The sequence below is a fragment of the Rhopalosiphum maidis genome, chromosome 1 (genome assembly GCF_003676215.2).
Source record: "Rhopalosiphum maidis isolate BTI-1 chromosome 1, ASM367621v3, whole genome shotgun sequence".
Taxonomy (NCBI): domain Eukaryota; kingdom Metazoa; phylum Arthropoda; class Insecta; order Hemiptera; family Aphididae; genus Rhopalosiphum; species Rhopalosiphum maidis.
Genome location: NC_040877.1, coordinates 2,379,075 through 2,402,479, shown reverse-complemented (window position 1 = coordinate 2,402,479; position 23,405 = coordinate 2,379,075). Strand labels below are relative to the sequence as shown.

Sequence of the window (23,405 nt, the reverse complement as noted above, 5' to 3'; positions counted from 1 at the left end):
AGACTCCATAAAGTATTTATTAAAATAATGAAGAGTACGTAATTTTTCTATACGAGGCCCAGGACCGTCCTGAGAATTGTTGGGGTGCAGGGTAAAGAAAAATCATTTTTGCAAAACGTCATGTACATTTTTTTGAGGCCTTTAGTGTGCAGGCTGATGTTGCTAGATTCAAAAGGATTATTCATTATTGTAAAAATGCCATACCACATTTTTCGATTGATATATCATGTCTTTTATTGCGTAATAATTGCAGCATATGGGTGCACTACTTTCGTAAAACTTGATCATAGCAGCATAGTCTAATATGCATGTCCATAATATTACAAGTACAGTCGTTGCCAGATAAATTGAGACGGCAGCGACAGCGCTTTTCAGTAAGTGTAAGCCAAATTAGTCGCGATGTGTTATTATTATTATTAATTAATACAATTTTTATTTATTATTATAAAATAAAAGAATATTATCAAAATATTTTATTTTAAATTAATAAAGTAAAATCAGTTTTAAAATGTTTATATTAGTATATTTTTAGTAATAATATAGTACGGAGAACCCCTGGTTTTTCGTTATCGGGCCGCCGCCGCGCCGTTTCAATTTGTCTAACAATACTATCGTCTTATACATTACTAACGAACGTTCAATGACTTATTATTTAATTTTCAACTGGAGAGGACGTCAACTCGTCAATGGTCATTTAATTTGTTTATAAATAGAAAATCCCATATAATTACCATTATTCTTTTACTATTAATTAAGTTATTCATATTGCTTACAATTTACATAAATCGTATAAAGATACATTTAATTGTTTTAGTTTTTTTTTTTTTTAAGTTGAACCTACTTAATTGTATTTTGTAGGTAAGTAACTACAAATTTCACAATTCTCGAATATATAGTATAAATTTAAATAATTATACGTTATTCCATATAAAAAATTATTCTGGGCGAAGACTGTATCAGACTATATTACCAAGTATGAAAAAACTTGTTATAAGATATTGGTTTGGTATCTACGTATTATATTTATATTTCTGTTTAAGTACCTAATTTATTATATTATTAGTAATAATCAGGGCTCATAACTTATAGCTCTAAAAAAGGTTATTATAAGCGCAATAATATGCTCTTAAAAATATTCATATAAGCGCTTAAATATGCACTAAAAATACTAAAATATGCGAAAAAAAAAATTATTATTATTATTAAAAAAAAAAATTGAATAATATAACATCGGAATTATTGTGGTAAACGACTTGTGGTACTCATTTATTCTGCGATTGTTCTGTTATAAAAAAAAAAATATAAATTATAATTAATAATGAATAATGATACCTATATATTTTAAATATTTTTAAACATATATTTACCTTGAAAGTTACATTGAATAATTAGATGTTTGTACAAGTTTTCAAAGTGAAATGATCTTCGATTGTTACTTAGTAGAGTCTTGTACATTGAAAACGACCGCTTAATGTCCACTGACGTAATTGGTGCAAACTTAAAGTACACGAGATCATCTGTTGAAAAGTCTTCAGGAAGTCCAGGTTCAAGTTCTGTGTTCATAGTTACACCAGATAATATATTTGAAATATTTTTTAAAATTTTAAGACCGACATTTTTGTGGGTGACGTTATTGAGTTTATTAAAAACAGCTTTTCCAATTGGTCCTTGAAGGGTTTCAAAAACTTTTTCAACATTTTCAAATACATTTATAGCTTCAGCTAATGGTAGCCCTTGTTTTTGCAACTTGGTAATGGAAACTGTTAAAATTGTAAAATTGGACTTTATGTAGGCCAAATCTCTTTCAATACCAGCTTTGGAAATATATTTTTTGGCCTCTTTGATGCTAACAGCATCATCGGCGTCTAGTTTTTCGAGAATTTTACGTATGATTTCAATGTTTTCACAATAGTAATTCGAGGCGATGATCCACGTACTCCAACGTGTTATAATAGGCTCCGGTGGCAAATTTAAATGAGGAGCTTAAACGACTAGAAACAGATTGTTTTTCTTTAGGCATTGTAAAATAAATTCTGTATGAACAAAACTATAGAATTTAGATTGCGAATTCACGAAATGAACTAGCATGCATACAATACGAACAATCGGAAACGACTGAGTAATAATCTGTAAATAATCTGAAAATAATGATATCGGAATATCTAGATAATGGTTTCGGAATACCTAGAAACTAAAAATAAAATACTAGTGCATATGCTACAATTTCTTTAACGATGGGATTACCAAGTATCAAGCATACACTCTCGCTAGGTCGCACGTCATCTAAACTCGTATAGTTATATATAGTTTTTTCTTATAATATTATAAGAACAATTAATTGACACGAATTAATTACTAATATAAATAATTAATACGACTATAATTACTTTTTATTATTAAGAAAAATTTTTTTAAAAGCTACGGAACTGAAAACAAAAAAAAAATAAATAAATATTATGGAAAAATAATATTGGAAAATAGAAAAAAAGCAAAATAGCACTTATACTTTGAAATATGCAACATAAAATTTCGAATTTAGCTTCTTGGGTATCTGAAACAAATTTATAGCTCACATAGGTATCTCTAGGACCTCTCAAAAAAAATATGCAAATGCTAGAAGTTATGAGCCCTGGTAATAATAATATTACTATTTTAGGTTGAATTAATTTTTGCCGAAAACATATTTTAAAATATCAATGCGCATATAGATAGCGTATTACACATAAAATAAAGTTTCAAGCACCCTCGTTTTATTTTATAACAAAATAATTAAACAATCTAATTATAAAATTGTTATTCTTCGTGTAATATCAAATTTCTTATTAAAACTTTAAATTTCAAATGCTTATAAAATAAATTGTACTGATGTGTTTTTAATATTTTTACATAGCTATAAGTTCAACTTAAGTGTGTTCTCGTGATAAATTTTTAGTTTTTAGTTTTTAAACCAAGTAAAAAAAAAAAAAATGTTACATTTATAGAAAAAAAAAATAAAAACCCTATTAATTATATAATTTAATATTAATTTTTGTACCTAACAATATTATAAATACTAACATCACTCTGCTCAGAATTTAAAAAAAATCACTTCAAAAGTATTATTGTTGTGTAATTCCTATTAACTTTAATGTTAAAAAAATAAAAATTGTATCATAATTATTTAATAATTACCAAATAGTTAATTTATACACATTTTTATTTGATATAACAATTTATTTTAAATAAAATTATTGTACCATTGCATATAAAAAAATAAAATATATATTATACTTAATTAATAATAATAATAATAATCTTTATTAACGAAAATTTAATTCCAATTTACATTTTATATATATATATATATATATATATATAATATAATACAAAAATGTATTGCCATGAGTGTAATGATGGGTACGAATTTATAATTTACAACAGTTTTAAAATTAAATCAAAAGATACATACAAAATACAAAGTAATACATGAAAAATTTAAATAAATAATAAAAATAAAAACAAAAATCTTTATAATTTTTTATTTTATATATTTTAATATTTGAACAGAAAATTCTGTCAAAGATGTATTAAAAAAATCAATATTTTCAACATAATTTCCAGCTAATATTAAAATATTTGACGGCGAATTTGACATGTATGACGTGGTTACATTCTTTACATAAAATAAGTTTTTTTTCGACAATTATTTGCATTTATTTTAAAATGTAAGTTTTAGAGTATTTCAGGGCAATCAATCATGTTATTTATTATTTTGTATAAAAAACTTTAGTTTTATCTGAAGAAAATGGTTTTCAAGCGTAAATATGTTAAAAATACTTGATTCCACTTCATAGCCTGAATGTGGAGTTCTAAAGATAAAACATTAAAAACATAAAAAACAGTTAAAATTATTTTGAATTTTCTCTAAACTCTGTATGCTAGTTTTTAAATATGGATGCCAAACAAGTAATGCATAATCCAAATGAGAACGGACAATAGACTGGTATAAAGTTTTTAATGCAAATTGATCTCTAAAATGTTCACATGTTCGTTTTAAAAAACCTTATTTCACAAACGCTTTGTTCCTAACAAAATATAAATGGTCATTAAAAAAGAGTTTAGCATCAAACCAGACTCCAAGATCATTGACTATAGATACTCTTGATAAGCTAATATCTGCTAAAGAATAATTGAATATAATCGTCGTATTTTTCATAGAAAAAGTAATCGTAGAACATTTTTTCAAGTTTAAACATAAATCATTTTTTCGACACCACATAAAGATGTTATTTAGATCAAACTGAAGTTTAATAGCATCATCCATGGTTTAAATTTCTCGAAATATTTTAGCATCATTGCAAACAGTAAGATTTTTGAGTATGAAACTACTTTTGATATATCGTTTATAAAAAGACAGAATAATATCGGAGATAAGTGGTCCCCTTGAAGAACTCCTGATGTAACGTAAATTTTTTCTGAAAGATGGTTACCATGTTTGATAACATGAGTACGGCCTGTGATAAACGAATGAAACCATGAAATAAGTGGTTTAGCAAACCTATAAGATAATAACATAATAATTTATAACAAAGTATTGTTTTACTATTAATAAGTAGTCAAGTGAGGATCCTACTTTAGTAGTGACATAAGAATACATTTTACTGCTGAGAAGTAGTCGAGTAAGGCTCCTACTATAATAGTAATAGTAAATTAAATTTTAAAAAAAGTTGAAAAAATAGTCCACTTCATTCAACAAAAATATCCAACATTGGAATTTGGCAGCATAGTTGTATCTCATGAAGCGATAAATGACATTTAATGTGATATTCAAAAAAAAGTAAATACAATAAAGTTAAAAAAAAATTAAGTTAATTCATTAAATAACACCAATTCCACCTTAAGAAAATTATTAGAGACAAAAACAGAAAATAATTCAAATTTCTGTAAGTAACTTGAAGATAATGGTACTCGAGGAATGATCTTTGTAGTTTGTATATACACAACATATGTCGCCAACTTACCTTTTTTTGTTTGTGTAGGATTATTTAAAGAATTATCATGGGAACTTGATGGTAAACTAATTAGTAAGCATTTTGAATGATGAAACTTTTCATCATTATCTATACGCCAAGCTGTATTAGGTTTATACTTTAACAATTCTGTAGGAATAAAAGTACCAGTACAAATAGTAGTTTTAGAAAATTTTAAAATAATATCTTCTATTTCATGAAGATCTAAAATTATATTTGATGTTCATTCAAGTTTCTTAGTGTTAACTTGGATGGATACTGTTGAATAAAAACAGTTTAGGCCTGCTCATCAATAATAACTGCCTTTTCAAAGTATGGTGCTAAATCGTCTTTTAATAAAATTTTAAAAAACATTACACTTTTTTTGTTTTTAGGAGTTATATTTTACCAATTTGGAGGAAAATTAATGGATTTAGAATCAAAATAAATTTGTTTATAAATTGTATTTATATTATCAATATTTATTTTCAACTGGTGAAAATCGTTCTTGGCAATTTTTTTTTGCTTGATGCACAACTATTCTTGTAAATTACTCTTTTGTTAGTGTACTGTTTCTAAAATAATGTCAATTATTAAAAAAAAAATTAATACCATGTTTATTATTATATTTAAGTTTGTGTTAAATGTTAATAATACAATGTTGTAATAAAATACTAAATAAAGCAATCAAAAATAAAATTTTATAGGCAATTTTAATTGTTTTTTTTATCTTAAATAATGTATTTATTATTATTTTACAGCATTGTTTTTCTATAATTTCTAGTATTTCTGATTAAAGTATTTATGTACCTACTTAATAGTATAATCAAAATATGTTTTTTTCTTTAATATAACTTCTTAAATAATTTAATATATTTAAACAAGTTAAATACTATTTTTTAAAAGTATCCATATGTAGTTATGTGTATTTAGAATATTTTTAAACAGTTTTATTAATATTTACCAGTTCAAAACTATCAGTTTTTAATTCTAGATAATAAGGTGAATTTTGTATAAGAGGCAAGGTCATAATTTCATCATAACACTATCATAGAGACTAGTAGGCCTCTTGACTAGTAAAGGAGTAGCTCCTTCCTTTAAAATTGTCTGCAAGAAGAAATATCTTTTAATTTATGACATCATTTTTTTTAATCATTGTCATAAATACTTTAGAACTAGAACTACTGTTTTGTAAGTTACTTATAACATGAGTTTTTAAAACCTCTTGGGGAAAATGGGATTGGCATACTCTGTCACCAATAAATAATTTTATTGTTTGTTTTTGATGTCAAACTTTCAATGTGATTTTTAGTGACGCGAAACGTAGGTACATTCGAAGTAGAATAGTCGCAAAATTAACATCGTTTTGGCATTGTTACAACTTATAAGTTTATAATCACAGTAAAAAAATAATTATGTATGAAGGTATAAAATAATGGACGACTCGAATCTTGATTAATGTACTCTCAAGCCTCAATAGTACATACTATATATTGCAGTGATATAGATATATCTCGGAATTTTCTCCCCCCCCCCCCTTGACGCACCTTTTTTTAACTAATTTATATGGTTAAAGTTGTGCTTTTTTTTCTATTTAACACTATGTCTCAGGTCTCTATCATTAGGTAATACACTTTGGAGCCGTTTGGCATCGACAATTTAAATTTTATCTCCTAAATAAACTACCAAGTTTCACAAATAGAGTGCGCCATTTGACGGGGTACTGGACACTAAAGGCACATTATAAGTTCACGAGTCGCCAGACCTAATAGTCTAAGGCCGCGATTATAATTATTAATAACTTATGCAAGGAGTTGCAACACGCATCCGACGATTCGCATTCAGTGACTCGTCGCTGATATTGGCAATATATTTTTGTTTTGATTAATACCTACGCTGTGCCTGTGACTAGTGCGTTTCATAACAAATTTCCATTGATATTAGCACACCGTGTTGCAGTTTTTACTCAGACCTGGGGTTCACAATTTAGGCTGATAAAAACACGCATTCAATTTTAAATTTCCCGCTATATTTACGTGCTAGCTTTGGAAACCCATGGTGTATTGATAACAATACATCTTGTGAAAACCACGGACTAAGATATAATACCTATTTCTTAGTCCGTGGTGGAAACTTTAGCGAAAAATCACCACTTGGCGGCTTGGCGCACGAACATCTAGGTACATTTATTTTGAAATGCATTATAGTGGGTAGCATGATTTAAGATAGCATCTTAAACTATGATCATACATCATAATATGTTTTTTGATTATGTACATGGTCATTTTATAAGTTATACCGAAACCATGGAATAATAATAATGGTAAAACAGTAACCCAAATTTGCTATCGATAACATTTGATAACACTGCATGTAAAGTGTAAACAAAGATGACTACTATTTGCCGTTACAACCAATAAGTTCTTTATCTATTCTATGGCTACAACTTACTGCATACAACCTATAATATCGTTTTACCGCGTAAAATCATATCGAGGTCTTTGTGAACCGCGTGTGCGTGCGGGTGAGCGCCCACTTTGAATGGTTTACCACTACTCAGTACTTACTAACCACCAGGCATTATATTATTTTGCCTCCAAATCTACGGGGTACGTCTACTGTTGTCTAGGCCACACGGCACACGTATCGTTTTCATTCGTTCTCAGGTTCTTCTCATTTCACGTTTGCCGTTCGATCACTATTTTCTGCATCTAACGTTATTTGATTGACAACCGACGATAATATTTACAACGACGATGTCGATGAATAAGGAAAATGTAATGGACAATTCGCAACAGCCACAGGTAATTTCACCTATTTTTGGCAGTATTTTGTCCTTACGGTTATCGTTAGGTTAAGAAAACCGTATAGGAAGTGCCTTTTACGTGCTTTGTTTCGTTTGCCGCCAATAACCATAATGCAATATATTATTTAAATCGCTTTATGTTTATGATAATTGATCGCGATTTTTCAATTTTTTAGGTTAAATAATATCTTAAAATTAACCAATCCAAATCTGTACATACTACATTTACACTTAAATTAACACCATGTCCTGAAGTAACGCTTTTTGGTACTCAGATTCCCCCATCCCCAAATGTTAAATATCTCGGACTAACTCTCGACCGCCGTCTTACATGGGCTCACCATATCAAAGCCAAAAGATTACAATTAAACTCCCGATTACGAATGCTCAAAACCCTAATTGTCAACAACAAACATTCAAAATTAAATATTAAATTACTTCTTTATAAATCTCTCTTAAAGCCAATTTGGACTTACGGCCTACAGCTATGGGGCAATGCGAAAAATTCTAATCTAGATAAAATCCAAAGGTTCCAAAATATAGCGTTAAGGAAAATAACCAATTCACCACCATATGTGTCAAATCACACACTTCATAAAGACCTGCATATGAAAACAATCTAGGAAGAGGCAAAAAATTACTACAAACGGTTCCACCTACGCCTTAACTCACATCCAAACCCACTCATAAAAAATCTAGGTGTATTAACCATCCCTGGTAACCCTCCTCGGCGTCTCAAGCGTAAATGGTGCAGAGACCTACTAAACCCTTAAAAAAAAAAAAAAAAAAAAAAAAAAAAAAAAAAAAAAAAAAAAAAAAAAAAATATTTGTATAAGTTAAAATAACATATACGTATGTAAAATAAAAGACGAAGTGTCATCAGTGGGTGGCTTCTTCACTCAAGATTTTCCTCCTGTAATATTATAGCCTATATTCTTATTGTGCCTTGTGTACAGATTGTATATATATTAATAAAGAAAAAAAAAAAAAAAAATAATATCTATGGTGTACTTATTTATGTATTTGTACCTATATTAATAACAAAGTATGTGTAAAGGGAACTCAAACTACTCGTCCAAATTGTGATTTTTCTATATTGATATATTCCGAAAAATTTTCTGCTTCAGAATGTATGTTGTCGTTCAAAAAAAATAAAAACTTGAAAAAGATTTTTAATTTTGACTGTAAATTATATAAAAGAAATATTTTCAAAAATATTAATAGTTTTTGAAATATGACTACGAGTGTTTCATGATAATAAAATTACCTTGTATTATAGCTTCGTGTAAAATTATATAATATCTGTAATAGCAGGTGCAAAAAATAGTGAACAATTTTATAGTGCAATTGTAGGTTACCTTGAATAGCTTCCTAGTTTTTATTTAGGCATCTTTGTGTTAACTGATTTCCTGCATAAAATAATAATTGAACTGAAATATAACTATTTTTGCTGCAAAGTTTAAGTACATAGGTATTTAAAAAAATTTAATACTTAGGTTTTATTTTATAAAATACCTTATTTAATGGCACGACCCACAAATGTTGATCTACATGATGACATGTTATTTTCCAATTATATTTTATGAAAAAATTATTGGTATCTCGTATCTCATATTGTTTTTAAAAAAATTTATCAACATTGAAAATATTAATGTTATTAGAATTTAGTGGATGCACTTAGTCTTAGTAATTTTAAATATTGTGTTGTAGTATTAAGTAGATAATTAAATTTATTATGCTGTAAATATAGATACCATGGACATAATTATTTATACCTACTAGGGGACATTGTTTTATTTTGGAAAATATTTTATATGCTGTTTGTTCAATACTTGTGATAATTTATTTACCTATGGCTAATTTAGGTACATGATGCTAATACAGTTTGAATCACCCATGTGATTTTCAATATATTTTAATAGGTATCCAGGTATCAATTTCAATGTTTTTAAATTAACTGTGAAAAAAAAATTGGCTAATTTTTAATATGACATTTTGAAATATGCTCATATAATTTTTATATTTTGTACAAAGTGATTCACCAAGCTAACTCACTTCATTTTTACTTCAATAATATAGTTATAAAAAATCTTATTTTTGGAATTTACAATTATTTTTATAAATGACCAATTCAGATTATTGAGATTTTTCTGTGCACATAAGAACTTGAATTTAAAATGAGAACTCCCCTGTCTTCTAAATTATTAAAAGGATGTCAGCGTACCATTTGTTTTCTCTCTGGCTCACACGCAACATAGACTAAACGTATTTACGCAGATTCATTTTTTCTATGATTTTAAGGAATTTTAGAGTAAAAACACCTATTACAAAAAAGATAGAGAATAATATTTTTGAGGGAATGACATGGATTTGTCAAAATATGGTCTCAAAACAATTTGAACTTAATTTAAATTTACAACATAATTTTGTTTATTTTGAAAGCCAAACAACAATAAATTATAAAATCAATATGTCAATCAATCAAAAATATTATTATCTATCTTTTTTGTAATGAGTGATTTTACCTTAAGATTACTTAAAAACATAGAAAAAATGATTTTGCGTAAATACGTCTTGTCTATGTTTGCGTGTGGGCAAGAGAAAACAAATAGTGCGCTGATATCCTCTTAATAATTTAGAAGACAGGGGTTCTCATTTTAAAATCAAATTTTTATCTGTACAGAAAAATGGTGTTTTCATTGTTGGATAAGCAATTATTCAAGGAAGGTTTTCCTTCTCAATCTTGTTATGCTGTGTAATGAGAATCAAAAACAATTTTGAGGTGGACTCTAACAATACAGTTTTAAAAGAAAAAAATTTTAAATCTCAATGTCATAACTAAATTGTATTTGTGCTATTCATGTGATTTATTTAATAATTAATATATTCTAATTATTATTATTATTTTTTTTTTAGAAAACTAAACATTTTTTGGAATCCGTGACTGACTATAGAACAAATTTTGATGCCACAATTGAACCCTTATTGAAAGATAATCCAAGACGTTTTGTCATTTTTCCTATTATATATGATGATATCTGGGCCATGTATAAAAAACAGGAAGCTTCTTTTTGGAATGTAGAAGAAGTCAATTTAAAAAACGTAAAATTCTAGTTCATCAAAATCACCGATCAATAATTTTCTGATAAAAAATGGATTTTGTTTTTAGGATCTTGATGATTGGATTAGATTGACTGATGAAGAACGTCACTTTGTATCCCATGTATTAGCATTTTTTGCTGCTTCGGATGGCATTGTTAATGAAAATCTTGTTGAACGATTTTCTCAAGAAGTTCAAGTAACTGAAGCTAGATGTTTTTATGGATTTCAAATAATGATGGAGAATATACATTCAGAAATGTATAGCTTGTTAATTGATACATATATTCAGGACCCAAAAGAAAAGTAACTAGTTTTTCTCATAATTATACAGACTAATTTCTATTATAATTTTTTTCTATGTTTAGAGACTTTTTATTTAATGCTATTGAAACCATGCCATGTGTTAAAAAAAAGGCAGATTGGGCTCTTAAATGGATAAGTGATAGTAAGGCAACTTTTGGTGAAAGGTTAGTGGCATTTGCTGCTGTTGAAGGTATATTTTTCTCTGGAAGTTTTGCCGCATTATTTTGGTTAAAAAAAAGAGGATTAATGCCAGGCTTAACTTTTAGCAATGAGTTAATTTCTAGAGATGAGGTATGTTGTTAAAAATTAAATAACACATCACATATTTTATTTTGTTAATATTTCTAGGGTTTACACACAGATTTTGCCTGTCTCTTATTTAAACACTTGGTTCAAAAACCACCTCAAGATATTATTACACATATAATTCGTGAAGCAGTAACTATTGAACAAGATTTTTTAACAAATGCTTTACCTGTTAGAATGGTTGGCATGAATTGTGAAAAGATGGCCATTTATATTGAATTTGTAGCTGATAGGCTGTTAGTTGAATTGGGATGTCCTACAGTACGTACATTTATAAATAATAATAATACTAATTATTTAAATTTAATTAAATATTTAATTATAGGTTTACAGATCATCAAACCCGTTTCCATTTATGGAACTTATATCTCAACAAGGAAAGACAAACTTTTTTGAAAAAAGAGTAGGTGATTATCAAAAAGCTTCAGTGGCTGTTACTGAAACTCCTCATTTATCAACAATGGATATAACTGATAAGGACTTTTAAATTATATTTTTGGTAGTGGCTTTTTTTTCTTTTATTTGTGTACTTATTTATTTAATGATTTTTCCCTTCCCCCACAAGAGGGGGGTAATATGTTACTTTATTTAACCAAAAAGCACTATAAGCACTCTGTATTTTGTTTGTGAATAATATTATTATATCAATGACGTATTTATAATTCAAAGAAAACTTTATTTTTAAATTTTATAATAAAAAGAAAAAGTATTTAAAATTTTAATAAATTATACTATTATACTTTGCATACTTGTCATATTTATAGTTGTAATTGTAATTTAAAATTTAGAAATATATGACAAATGTGTTGTAATTATTTTACTTGATCTTTTAATTTTAATTTCTAGATAACAAATGATGTGTTAACTAAATAAAAAAAAATTTTAATTTATTTATAGTAATAGTTATGCTATATCCAGATATTCTACAAAATATAAATGAAAATTAAAGCTTATGCTTGTTTTTATTACTTTAATTTATTTATATTTTACCAAATCATAATCTTGTCTTATATCTAATTTTGTTGACTTCAAGTCTAAAAGAAAATTGTACCCAAGTATTTTTAATATTTTTTAATTACTAATAAAGTAACAAAATATATGTATATTTTGAGATCTTGTATTAAAATTAGAATATTTAAAAATCGCTAAGATAACTCAATCATAAATATTGTAGTCTTTAATTTGATACAAAAATTTTAAATTGTAGAGCTAATGGAAATGCCAGAACCTGTTGTAGCACTTACATTGTTACTGTTATGTGTAATATTGTTAAAATTTGAACTTCAAATGGTTGTTAAAAATTAATTTGACTTGAGTAGAAATATAGGTTGTAAATCATAAAGAGATATAGAGCATTCTATTGATTTTTCCAATCTTGGACATAAAAAGAAAAGTTTTTATGATTTATTAATTACAAAATGACGAATTTCCTCAAAATCCAAAGTTGTGGGTATGTATTTTTAGCATTTTATATAAATACTAGCTGAACCGGCTTTGCTCGTATGTTAAATAATCAATTTATATAAAAATTGGTTTTGTATTATAATTAAACTATTTAAAGGCTGTCCATGTGATACTAATACATAATAATTTTTATAACTCAAGTTAATTTATGATATTTATAACTGAAATTGGAAAAAAGATAAATAGAGTCGTCACAGAATTGAAACATTAAAATGGACTGTTTTTTTAGGTATAATAAGGATAAAAACAAATTTGCAGGATCTTTTGTAAAATTTCAAGAATTTTAATTCGGTAAATAACTTTTTATTGATATTTATACATGAAAAATAAAATCTTAGGTATTAGTATATTTAAAAATAGCTCAAAAAAGTAAAAATATTTTTAAAATGAAACCTTATGTTATAGAAAATTATATAAACATTTAATGAAAATTTCAAGTAGGTATTTAATTTTATATTTTTAATTAGTAAATAAACAATAAACAAATTCCTTGTATAATTTTTTTAATGACATTTTATGAAAAAAATGTTTAAACAAAATTAAAAAAATTAAATGTCTATAAATAGCATGAAATATTTTAAAAATTTTATCATGTATTTATGTAAAGAAAATAATTTAAACATTTGATGAAAATTTCAATTTTTATTTTTGAGTTTTGCAAATATAATAATATTTGTTGATTTTTTTGAAAAATACTGATAATTTTTAATTTTTACCTCCCAAAAGTACAAACTAAATCCAATTTTTTATGCAAAAATTACCATCAAAGGTTTTTGATTCCTGAAACCTGAAATATTATATTGTCAAAATTACAACTTCTATCGCTCATTAATAATTTTTATGACTACACTACATTTGTTTTTTAATGTCCAGTAAATAAGAATAACCTTATGAGGGATCTTATTTCAAATGTTAAAGTTTTAGCCCTTAGCCCTTGAGTGTATTAAATAGCTATACATGTAAGTATTAAAGTATGAAGTATTGATGTAACTATGCAGTAACGTTTGTACTGTGTCTGTGTAAAATTTCATCGACAATCGTCAATTATCATTCGCACCGAATGCGGTTGTCGTTGATTGGTATTGGCGGGGTCGGGATTCGGGAGTGGTGTCTGGCATCTACTGCTAAGTTCAAAGCACGGACTAAGATATATCTGGTTCAAACCGGTTGTCAGCTTGTCGGTTAATTGGTTTGAATTTTAAAATGTGAGTAGTGTGACCATGTTACAAAATAAAAATGATGGCTAGTTTGGCATAATAAACTGGTTTTGTTTCTTGTTAAATTGCACTTTATCTTTTTTCTATGGTACTAATGTACTATGGAGTAATTTGAATACTTCGTTTCTGATCTTAGTATTGCCTAAATCTATCATAAATTATACTCCTTGAGATTAGAAATTCTTGAAATCCTTGAAATTCCCCCTTCCAAATAAACCAATCATTCAATAATATTTTGATCAACATCTATTGGCTACACTGAATTCAAACTACTATTTCATTTGAATTTCCGTTGAATCTTATCACAGTTCGCCTTCGACAGTTCATAGTTTCACTGTTCATACTTGAAAGTTTATAAATTCAAGATTGAGAATAACTCTTAAGACGTATTATGTGTTAAGCACAGTTTTCTATACAAATTACAAGTTATATAATGTTTATAAGCAGTTATAATTTGTTGTTATGTTGTATATTAATGTAATATGAAATTAACATTAATTCGTTAATGCATTATGGAGTCCTCAATACCTAACAGTAGTTCGAGTAAGTATATAAATTATTAATATTATTTATCAAAAATATAGGTACAGTATTTAGTACCAGATTTAAACTAAACATTTCAGTATGTAACTAATAAAAGTGTTATAGTATTTAGATTTAAGTTTTTCTTTGATTTAATAAAATATAACTTAAGTAATTTATTTTCATTTTTGATATATTAATATATTATGTATGGTATTAATATGATATCTATTATTATTTATAGATTTTTAAACATAAGGTTTTGAAAAGTTTTTTAAAATAGCCAAAATAAGATGCTAATATTCTTTTAAAAAGTTGAAAATATTCTTTAAAAATCATAATTAAGAAATATGCTAAAAATATGTATTTGTATGCAAAATAATACAAAGAACTAATATAACTTATATCAACACTACACGACACGCGACACTGCAGTGTTGTACCGTACATGTATTGAACGCCTGGAGCTAGCTATTTTTGAAGTGTCGAGCATCATTATCTTAGATAAATCACTTATCTACCACAGACTATTACAGTACATTACTAATTAGAGCATATTGATCATACAATATACGATGTTTATAATAGTGATATAATATATCAATATCATATCACTATTATTATTGGACATATAATTTATATTATGTACACCAGTGCAAAAATAAATATCGAATATCTATAAAAATTAATCGATATATCTCTAATATTCATTATACAAAATATTCTCAAATATGCAAAGAAAAATTTTTACTATTAATTATCCGGTTTCATGATTTGTAAAGATTTCAAATCCTCGTCTGACTGCATAGACTCAAAAAAAATATATAAAAGAATATAATACCGCCCCCTAGTTTTAGAGCTTAAGTGAAGCACAACATAATCAAACATTAATGATGTATTTTTATTTCATTAATAAGTACATTCATTTTATAATCAGTGGTGTGTATAAGAATTAATTTTTGAAGGGGGTTGGTTATAAAAAAATTATGAAAACTAGAATATTAAATTAAATTAAAGCAAAAAGTCTAATTTCCTAGGCAGAATTGCAAAGTGCACACATGTGCTGTACCAACAATACATTTTTGGGGGCGGGAGAGACTGTGAACTGTTGCCACTGTTTATGATTTATGATAATATAAAGTATATTATAAAATCAATGGTAGGTACGACGATAGGTAATAGGTATTAACACAGATTAATTAATTTATTAAATTGGTAGTATTACTTTATAATTTTGCGCATATTTTAAATTTAATCCCTTTAGCAAGTATAAAATAAACATTTTACTTTATAGTTAAATTATCATTCATAGTGTTACTAAACTAAACACAAATATAAACTAAGTTTTGTTAGTTCTAACTTTAAATATATTAATAATCCTTATAATTTTTAGGTTCATTTAAATGTGTTACTTTAAATTATGAAATGGATAGTTCCAATGAAGATATTGGTAAGTGATATTGGTAAACTTTGAATATAGGTAAATAATAATAGTATGTTCACCTGAGACTTTAAGAGCTTGGATTTGAAGCAATAACAAGTTATTTACAACTATCATTTTATGTGTTTTTCATTCATATACAGGGTCCAGCAAAAAAACCTCCCATATTTGAATATTTCAAGAGGCAGTTGCAAATAAACAAACAAAGAAATGGAAAAAATTCTTTTATTTTTTACTAATAAATATTATGCCATTTTTATTTATTTATTTTAAACATTATATCGGTTATGTGGTGTCCTCCTTTGTTAAAACATTCACAAAGCCTTTCCCGATAGTTTTTCATAACTCTATTTTCATTATTTTTTGTTGGTTTTTATTTAATTTTATTTTTGGTTTTGTTTTTTATTCCTTGCCATTACATCTACTAAAAATAGTATGTATACCACTGTTTATCGATACGCTCTCCACTGTTGTACCACCACCACACCTCACACAGCGCTATTTCTAAATAAGGGAGGTTTTATTGCCGGACCCTGTATAGTAGAGTACCTACAGAGTTGAGTATGTTATATTTTCAGTAGGATTCATACAGTTTTGATTAAATTTTAAACTTCTTTTAATATGTGAATATTATAAAAGAAATTAGTCTTGATACTGATTCAAGCACATTCTACTTATTAATTTATATGATTTTTAAATTTATATTGTATGGTAATGTTTAAATCGATTACCTAAACATTTCAATTTATAAATTATTAATAACTGTGATAAATATTTTTGTACATACTTACTTTTTAATAATTTAATTTTAAAAATATGTATTAAATTATAAAATCTAATGCAATATAATAATAGTTATAATATATAATAATATATAATAGTAATAGTAATATAATATATAATAGTTATATTTGTGTTTTATTAATAATATCTCATTGTTTTTAGATCAACAAATTCTACGAGAAGCTGGAGAACAAACTATTAGTGCAGAATGGTCGGCTACAGTATCTGCATTAAGTTCATCAGACACAACTTCAAGTAATACCTATATTAATATTGAGACATTAAAAGAGTGTTGTGCTAATCCTTCTGATACTCTTAAAGATAAAGAAGATTTTATGGTTTTTGAATCTTCTTCTACTGCTATAAATACATCAAAGTTCAATGCCAATGACACAAAATGTCATTCAGAATGTAAAACCACAGCATTTCAAAAAAAACACAAACCAATTTCTCAAAATTTTAGTCGTGTGTTTGAGAATGTTTTAAATGACGATAGTCAGATGGAGATAACTCAGAATAGTATTTGTTTAAATCGCTTTCAAAAGCGTAAGAGATTGATACCTCCTAATGATGAAGATTTTATTGAAATTAATAATTCTAATTACAGTGGATTTGATAATGTGGAAATTAGTATGATGAAATCTCCAAAATTTTGTTTTTCCAAAAAAAAAAAGGACCATATTGATATACCAGATTATAATTTATCTGCCACAGAGAGTGTTTCAATTGCTGATGATACTTATATATCTAAAATAAAAGAAAATATCACAAATTCGCCTCTTGTTGTAGATGATAGTTCCATCAATATCATGGATGAATCCAAAGCAGAAGTCCTTACACAAAAATTTAGCCGCAAAACTATTAATGTACCTGATACTGCATTTGATAATATTATTAATGATTCAAGCATGACATCCGATATTGCACTCAATAACAAAAGGACATCCTTGAATGAAATCTCAGTGTCAAATGTTAATAATACTCCATTGTTTAGTAAAACAAGTCTGTCAAATTTAAATCATACTTATGATGTATCTATTAATACTAATTATACTACAGTTGAAAATTCAATTTCTGGTGATGTTAATATACCTAGAGTAAAACAAAATATTGTTTTTAAAAAACCATCAAATTCATCTGTTTTTGTAAATGACAACTCCAACAATATGGATGTATCCAACATGGAAGTTTTTGCACACAAGTTCAACAGAAAAACAATTGATATAACTAATTCTGCATTTGATAATATTATTAATGACTCAAGCATGACATCTGATATTGCACTCAATAACAAAAAGACATCCTTGAATGAGATCTCAATGTCAAATGTTAATAATACTCCAATGTTTAGTAAAACGAGTCTGTTAAATTTAAATCATACTTATGATGTACATATTAATACTGATTCTACTACATTCAAAGATTCAATTTCTGATGATGCTGATATACCTAGAGTAAAACAAAATATTGTTTTTAAAAAACCATCAAATACATCTATTCTTTTAAATGACAGTTCCAATAGTATTGATGTATCTAACACTGAAGTTTTTACACACAAATTCAACCGAAAAACAATTGATGTAGCTGACTCAGTATTTGACAATATTATTAATGATTCAAGTATTATAACAGACAATACACTAAATAACAAAGATACATCCTCAAATGAGACATTAGTGTGTAATGTTCATGATACTCCAGGGTTCAGTAAAATAGACATATCTAATTTAAACCATACCTATGATATACCAACAAATATCAATACTTCTAAAATTGATATTTATATTACTGGTAATAATAACATAACTAAAGAAAAACAAAATGCTGAACTTAAAAAATCTTCAAAACCATCTTTTGTTGTTAATAATTGCTCAAATAGTGTCATGGATATATCCAATACAGAAGTTTTTACTCACAAGTTCAGCCGAAAAATAATTGATGTCACTAATTCTGTATTTGACAATATTATTAATGATTCAAGCATTATTTCTGATGTTACACTCAATAACAAAAAAGTGTCCTTAATTCAGACGTCAGTGTCAAATGTAAATAACACTCCAGTTTTTAATACAATGGACATTTCTAATTTAAATCATACCTATGATATACCTATAATTAACAATACTACTCTTTTGGATAATGTTGTTGAAAATGATAAAAGTATGTCTGAAACTCCCATTTCACTTAAATACAATACACCCAAAAGCCTTAATCTATTACCATTAAAATTTAATTTTAGTAATAAAATTGGTCGTCATAGTCTTAGTTATCAAGAAAAATGTACAAGCTTTGATGGAGTAAAAAAACACAACATTTCATTAAATACTGATTTTATTGAATACACTGGAAATAAATCCAATACTTTTAATAAATCAGGTGGTAATAATAATGTGAACATAGATACACATTTTCATACTTCTAAAATTCTAGAAACCAACAAAAGTTCTCAGGAAAAACGACCACTTGACGATTCATTATTAACTAATAAATTAAATCAAGAACCACTTAAATTGAAGTGCTCAATTAGTTTAAATTCAAATAATAAGGATTTATTATTACCAAATACTACAAAATTATTAGAAAGTAATGAATTTCAGAAAAATCAATCCAAAAATTCAATAAGTTCTAATTATTCAAGTAATGAAGGTTTAACATTATTAAATTCTACCACTGGATTATTGGAAAGTTGTAGTTCATTAAGAAAACAGTCAAGGTTATTGACATCTAAAGATTCAAAACGTTCTATTTCAAATAATAACACTTTTAATTCAACTATGGAATCATTAGACAGTAATGAATCCCAGAAAACTCAATCAAAAGATTCAATAATTTCTACTTCGAGTAATGAAAGTTTATCATTAACAAATTCTACTATTGGATTCTCAGAAAGACGTAGTTCGTCTAGAAATAAATCATCATTGACATCTAAACATTCAACAAGTGTTATTTCAAACAATGACAGTTTGACATTAAATACTACTATGGAATCATTAGAAAGTAATGAATCTCAGAAAACACAATCAAAGCGTTCAATTAGTAATTCTTCAGATAATGAAAGTTTAAAATCAACAAATAGACGTAGTTCGTCTAGAAATAAATCATCATTGACATCTAAACATTCAACAAGTGTTCTTTCAAACAATGATAGTTTAACATTATTAAGTACCACTGTGGGATCATTAGAAAGTAATGAATCTCAGAAAACACAATCAAAGCGTTCAACTAGTCCTTCTTCAGATAATGAAAGCTTATCATTAACAAATTCTACTATTGGATTCTCAGAAAGACGTAGTTCGTCTAGAAATAAATCATCATTGACATCTAAACATTCAACAAGTGTTATTTCAAACAATGACAGTTTGACATTAAATACCACTATGGAATCATTAAAAAATGATGAATCTCAGAAAACACAATCAAAGCGTTCAACTAGTCCTTCTTCAGATAGTGAAAGCTTATCATTAACAAATTCTACTATTGGATTCTCAGAAAGACGTAGTTCGTCTAGAAATAAATCATCATTGACATCTATACATTCAACAAGTGTTATTTCAAACAATGACAGTTTGACATTAAATACCACTATGGAATCATTAAAAAATGATGAATCTCAGAAAACACAATTAAAGCGTTCAATTAGTCCTTCTTCAGATAATGAAAGTTTAAAATCAACAAATAGACGTAGTTCGTCTAGAAATAAATCATCATTGACATCTATACATTCAACAAGTGTTATTTCAAACAATGACAGTTTGACATTAAATACCACTATGGAATCATTAAAAAATGATGAATCTCAGAAAACACAATTAAAGCGTTCAATTAGTCCTTCTTCAGATAATGAAAGTTTAAAATCAACAAATAGACGTAGTTCGTCTAGAAATAAATCATCATTGACATCTAAACATTCAACAAGTGTTATTTCAAACAATGACAGTTTGACATTAAATACTTCTATGAAATCATTAGAAAGTAATGAATCTCAGAAAACACAATCAAAGCGTTCAATTAGTCCTTCATACAATGAAAGTTTAAAATCAACAAATTCTACTACTGGATTCTCAGAAAGGCGTAGTTCGCCTAGAAATAAATCATTACCATTGACATCTAAACCTTCAACAAGTGTTATTTCAAATAATGACAGTACAACATCATTAAATTCCACTACAGGATTATCAGTAAATGGTAGATCGGCTAAAATTCAATCTAAACATTTAAAAAGTACTACTTTAAATATTGAAGATTTATCAACTTTGAATACCCCTACTGGATCATTAAAACAAAATGTGTCAAAACAAACAAGCAATTTTCTGAGTAATGTTGCTCCAATTATTATTGATGGATTAACCAATATTGATGATTTAACAATTAGGAATACTACTGCTGAACCTTTTGAACAAAATGTAATATCAATACATCAATCAAATTCTTCATCAAATATTTCTATAAAAACGTCCACTAATAGATTAATAGTAGAAGATGATACAAATTATACTAATAAAATACATAGTTTATCATCAAAACAAGAAAACCATTTGCATAATAATATTGATCAAGTAAATCCAAATATTACAGATGGCTCAGTGGTGGAAAATAGATCATCTAAGATAGTATTAAGATCTTCTTTAGGTATTAATAAAAATAAGTCTTTATTAACTAGATCGTTAAAGTCAAATAATAATGTAAATAAGTTATCTACGAGTTCAACTAGAACTTCAAAAAGTGTAGTTAATTTTAATGATGAAAGTTTTAATAATAATTCTGATAATTCATTATTTTGGACAACGTTACCTGATGAAACCACAAGCATATCAAATACCCAAAATGATGTAAGTGTGAATACGTTTCAAACACCTAAAAGTAATAAATTAATTATTACAGAAAATATAGTCAACACAATTAAAATCATGTCTACAAATAAACAAAAATCTACTCATCCTGGTGCTTTTGAACTTGATGATCATAATGATGGACCATTAACAAGATCATTTGTAACACGTTCATGTAACCGTAGTCCTTCAATTCTAACTTTAGTTTTCGGTGGACAAAAAATTTCTGAATCAACGTCATCACTCACACATTCTCTCTCTGAAACTATTGTTGATCAATCACAGATTGAAGAAAATATAAAACAAAAGTTCAAATCACTGTATAAGAAAGAATCATGGATTACAAAACGTCTTTACAAATTCTTAATTATTAAACTGCAACCAAATTATAATATATATTCGGTGAAGTATGCAGAAAAGTTTGTCAAATACCTAGCAATGCTTTTAAAACAAATTTATAATGATAAAGTAAATTTACAATTGTATACAGACATGTTGAGATACCACATGGCAAGATATGGAATCATCAGAAATACATTTGATTACTTAGGGTTTTTGTCTGATTACATACCAATGGCTTATTATAAAAAATTAGTTCCTGGGTGGAACCTTGAAACTTCAGCAGTCAAATTTGATCCACAAAAATATTATATTCCCCTCATGGATGATGAAGAATTCTTAAATTATATTATGAAACACCTAAAAGAAGCTTAGTCAAACCCAGTTTACCTATTAATAAAAAAAAAATACATTAAATTGGTGTTATTTGTATATTATATTATTATCATATTATATGAAGTAGAATTAAGAAGAAATTTTATTTTATAGTTTATTATTTATTTAATTTTACTACATAAAAATGTAATTTATAATTTTTTTAGATATAATATTTAGTATTTTACTACTGAACTTTTTAATTATAAAACTTAATCAATGTTTTGTGCATTATGTTAAAAAAAAATTTTTTTATTGTAGTTAAAACTATTTATTGTATTTTCTTTGATTAATTCTTGTTAAACAAATATGTTTATAGTTTTTCAACGGTTTGTTATGAAACAAAAAATTTAATTTTTCATATTTACCAAATGATAGTTTTTGTATCATATACATAACTATAATAAAATATCAGTTTTTTTCTTTAATATGTACAGCATAATCTTAGTCAATAGGCATGTATGTCACATCAGGCAGTGGTGTGGCTGAGGGGGTTGCAGCCTCTTTCTCCCAAAGAAAAATCCTGGCTACGTCACTGAGATCGGGGTACTGCTTAATTTACGAAAAATATTAATGGAAGTTCACATAAAAGCATATTTTTAAAAACATATAAAATATACATACAGTAATATACTGAATGATTAGGTTAGGTTGTGATTTAGGTTTTGATTCTTTTATAGTTATAATTTTTTAACTTTTAGGAATGACAATTTACATTATTAATTTTATATTTTAAAGTAGAATATTTTTTGGAGTATTTCAATACATGAAAAAAGAATTTTGGATGAGTAGTTTATGAGCTTTAAGATGTATTTAAAATTTATGTGTGCGAAGTAGTAGACCAACGTTTTTCAGGTATCCCTTTACTCCATACCTCCGCTTGCTGAAACTTTAAATATTTATCTCATAAATTAGTTGTTCTAATTTAAA

General features: G+C 26.6%; 3 protein-coding genes and 1 pseudogene across 7 annotated transcripts; 2 read left to right on the top strand and 2 right to left on the bottom strand.

The window, feature by feature from the left end:
* Window positions 1-1,156: 1,156 nt before the first annotated feature.
* LOC113554112 lies at window positions 1,157-5,299 on the bottom strand. Its single transcript, XM_026957848.1, has 4 exons — window positions 5,269-5,299; window positions 5,001-5,213; window positions 1,368-1,982; window positions 1,157-1,282 (listed from the first exon to the last, which is right to left on the bottom strand). Exons 1-4 carry the CDS (start codon window positions 5,297-5,299, stop codon window positions 1,263-1,265), a joined length of 879 nt encoding a protein of 292 aa, XP_026813649.1. The 3' UTR covers window positions 1,157-1,262.
* Window positions 5,300-5,393: 94 nt separating this feature from the next.
* LOC113554037 lies at window positions 5,394-6,361 on the bottom strand (annotated as a pseudogene).
* Window positions 6,362-7,400: 1,039 nt separating this feature from the next.
* LOC113548163 (ribonucleoside-diphosphate reductase subunit M2) lies at window positions 7,401-12,395 on the top strand. The gene is made up of 6 exons (XM_026948890.1): window positions 7,401-7,792; window positions 10,711-10,896; window positions 10,964-11,199; window positions 11,262-11,490; window positions 11,548-11,766; window positions 11,831-12,395. The coding sequence occupies exons 1-6, from the start codon at window positions 7,745-7,747 to the stop codon at window positions 11,990-11,992; spliced, it is 1,080 nt and encodes a 359-aa protein (XP_026804691.1). The 5' UTR covers window positions 7,401-7,744; the 3' UTR covers window positions 11,993-12,395.
* A 2,113-nt stretch (window positions 12,396-14,508) lies between these two features.
* Window positions 14,509-22,539, top strand: LOC113547906 (putative uncharacterized protein DDB_G0282133). Of its 5 annotated transcripts, none has more exons than XM_026948483.1 (4): window positions 14,509-14,729; window positions 16,102-16,158; window positions 17,095-17,187; window positions 17,254-22,539. In XM_026948483.1, exons 1-4 carry the CDS (start codon window positions 14,699-14,701, stop codon window positions 22,473-22,475), a joined length of 5,403 nt encoding a protein of 1,800 aa, XP_026804284.1. In that variant the 5' UTR covers window positions 14,509-14,698; the 3' UTR covers window positions 22,476-22,539. The 5 variants fall into 5 exon arrangements, with proteins under 5 accessions (XP_026804284.1, XP_026804287.1, XP_026804288.1 ...); XM_026948486.1 differs by having other exon boundaries at window positions 17,095-19,797; window positions 20,194-22,539; XM_026948487.1 differs by having other exon boundaries at window positions 17,095-19,839; window positions 20,629-22,539.
* Window positions 22,540-23,405: the final 866 nt, after the last annotated feature.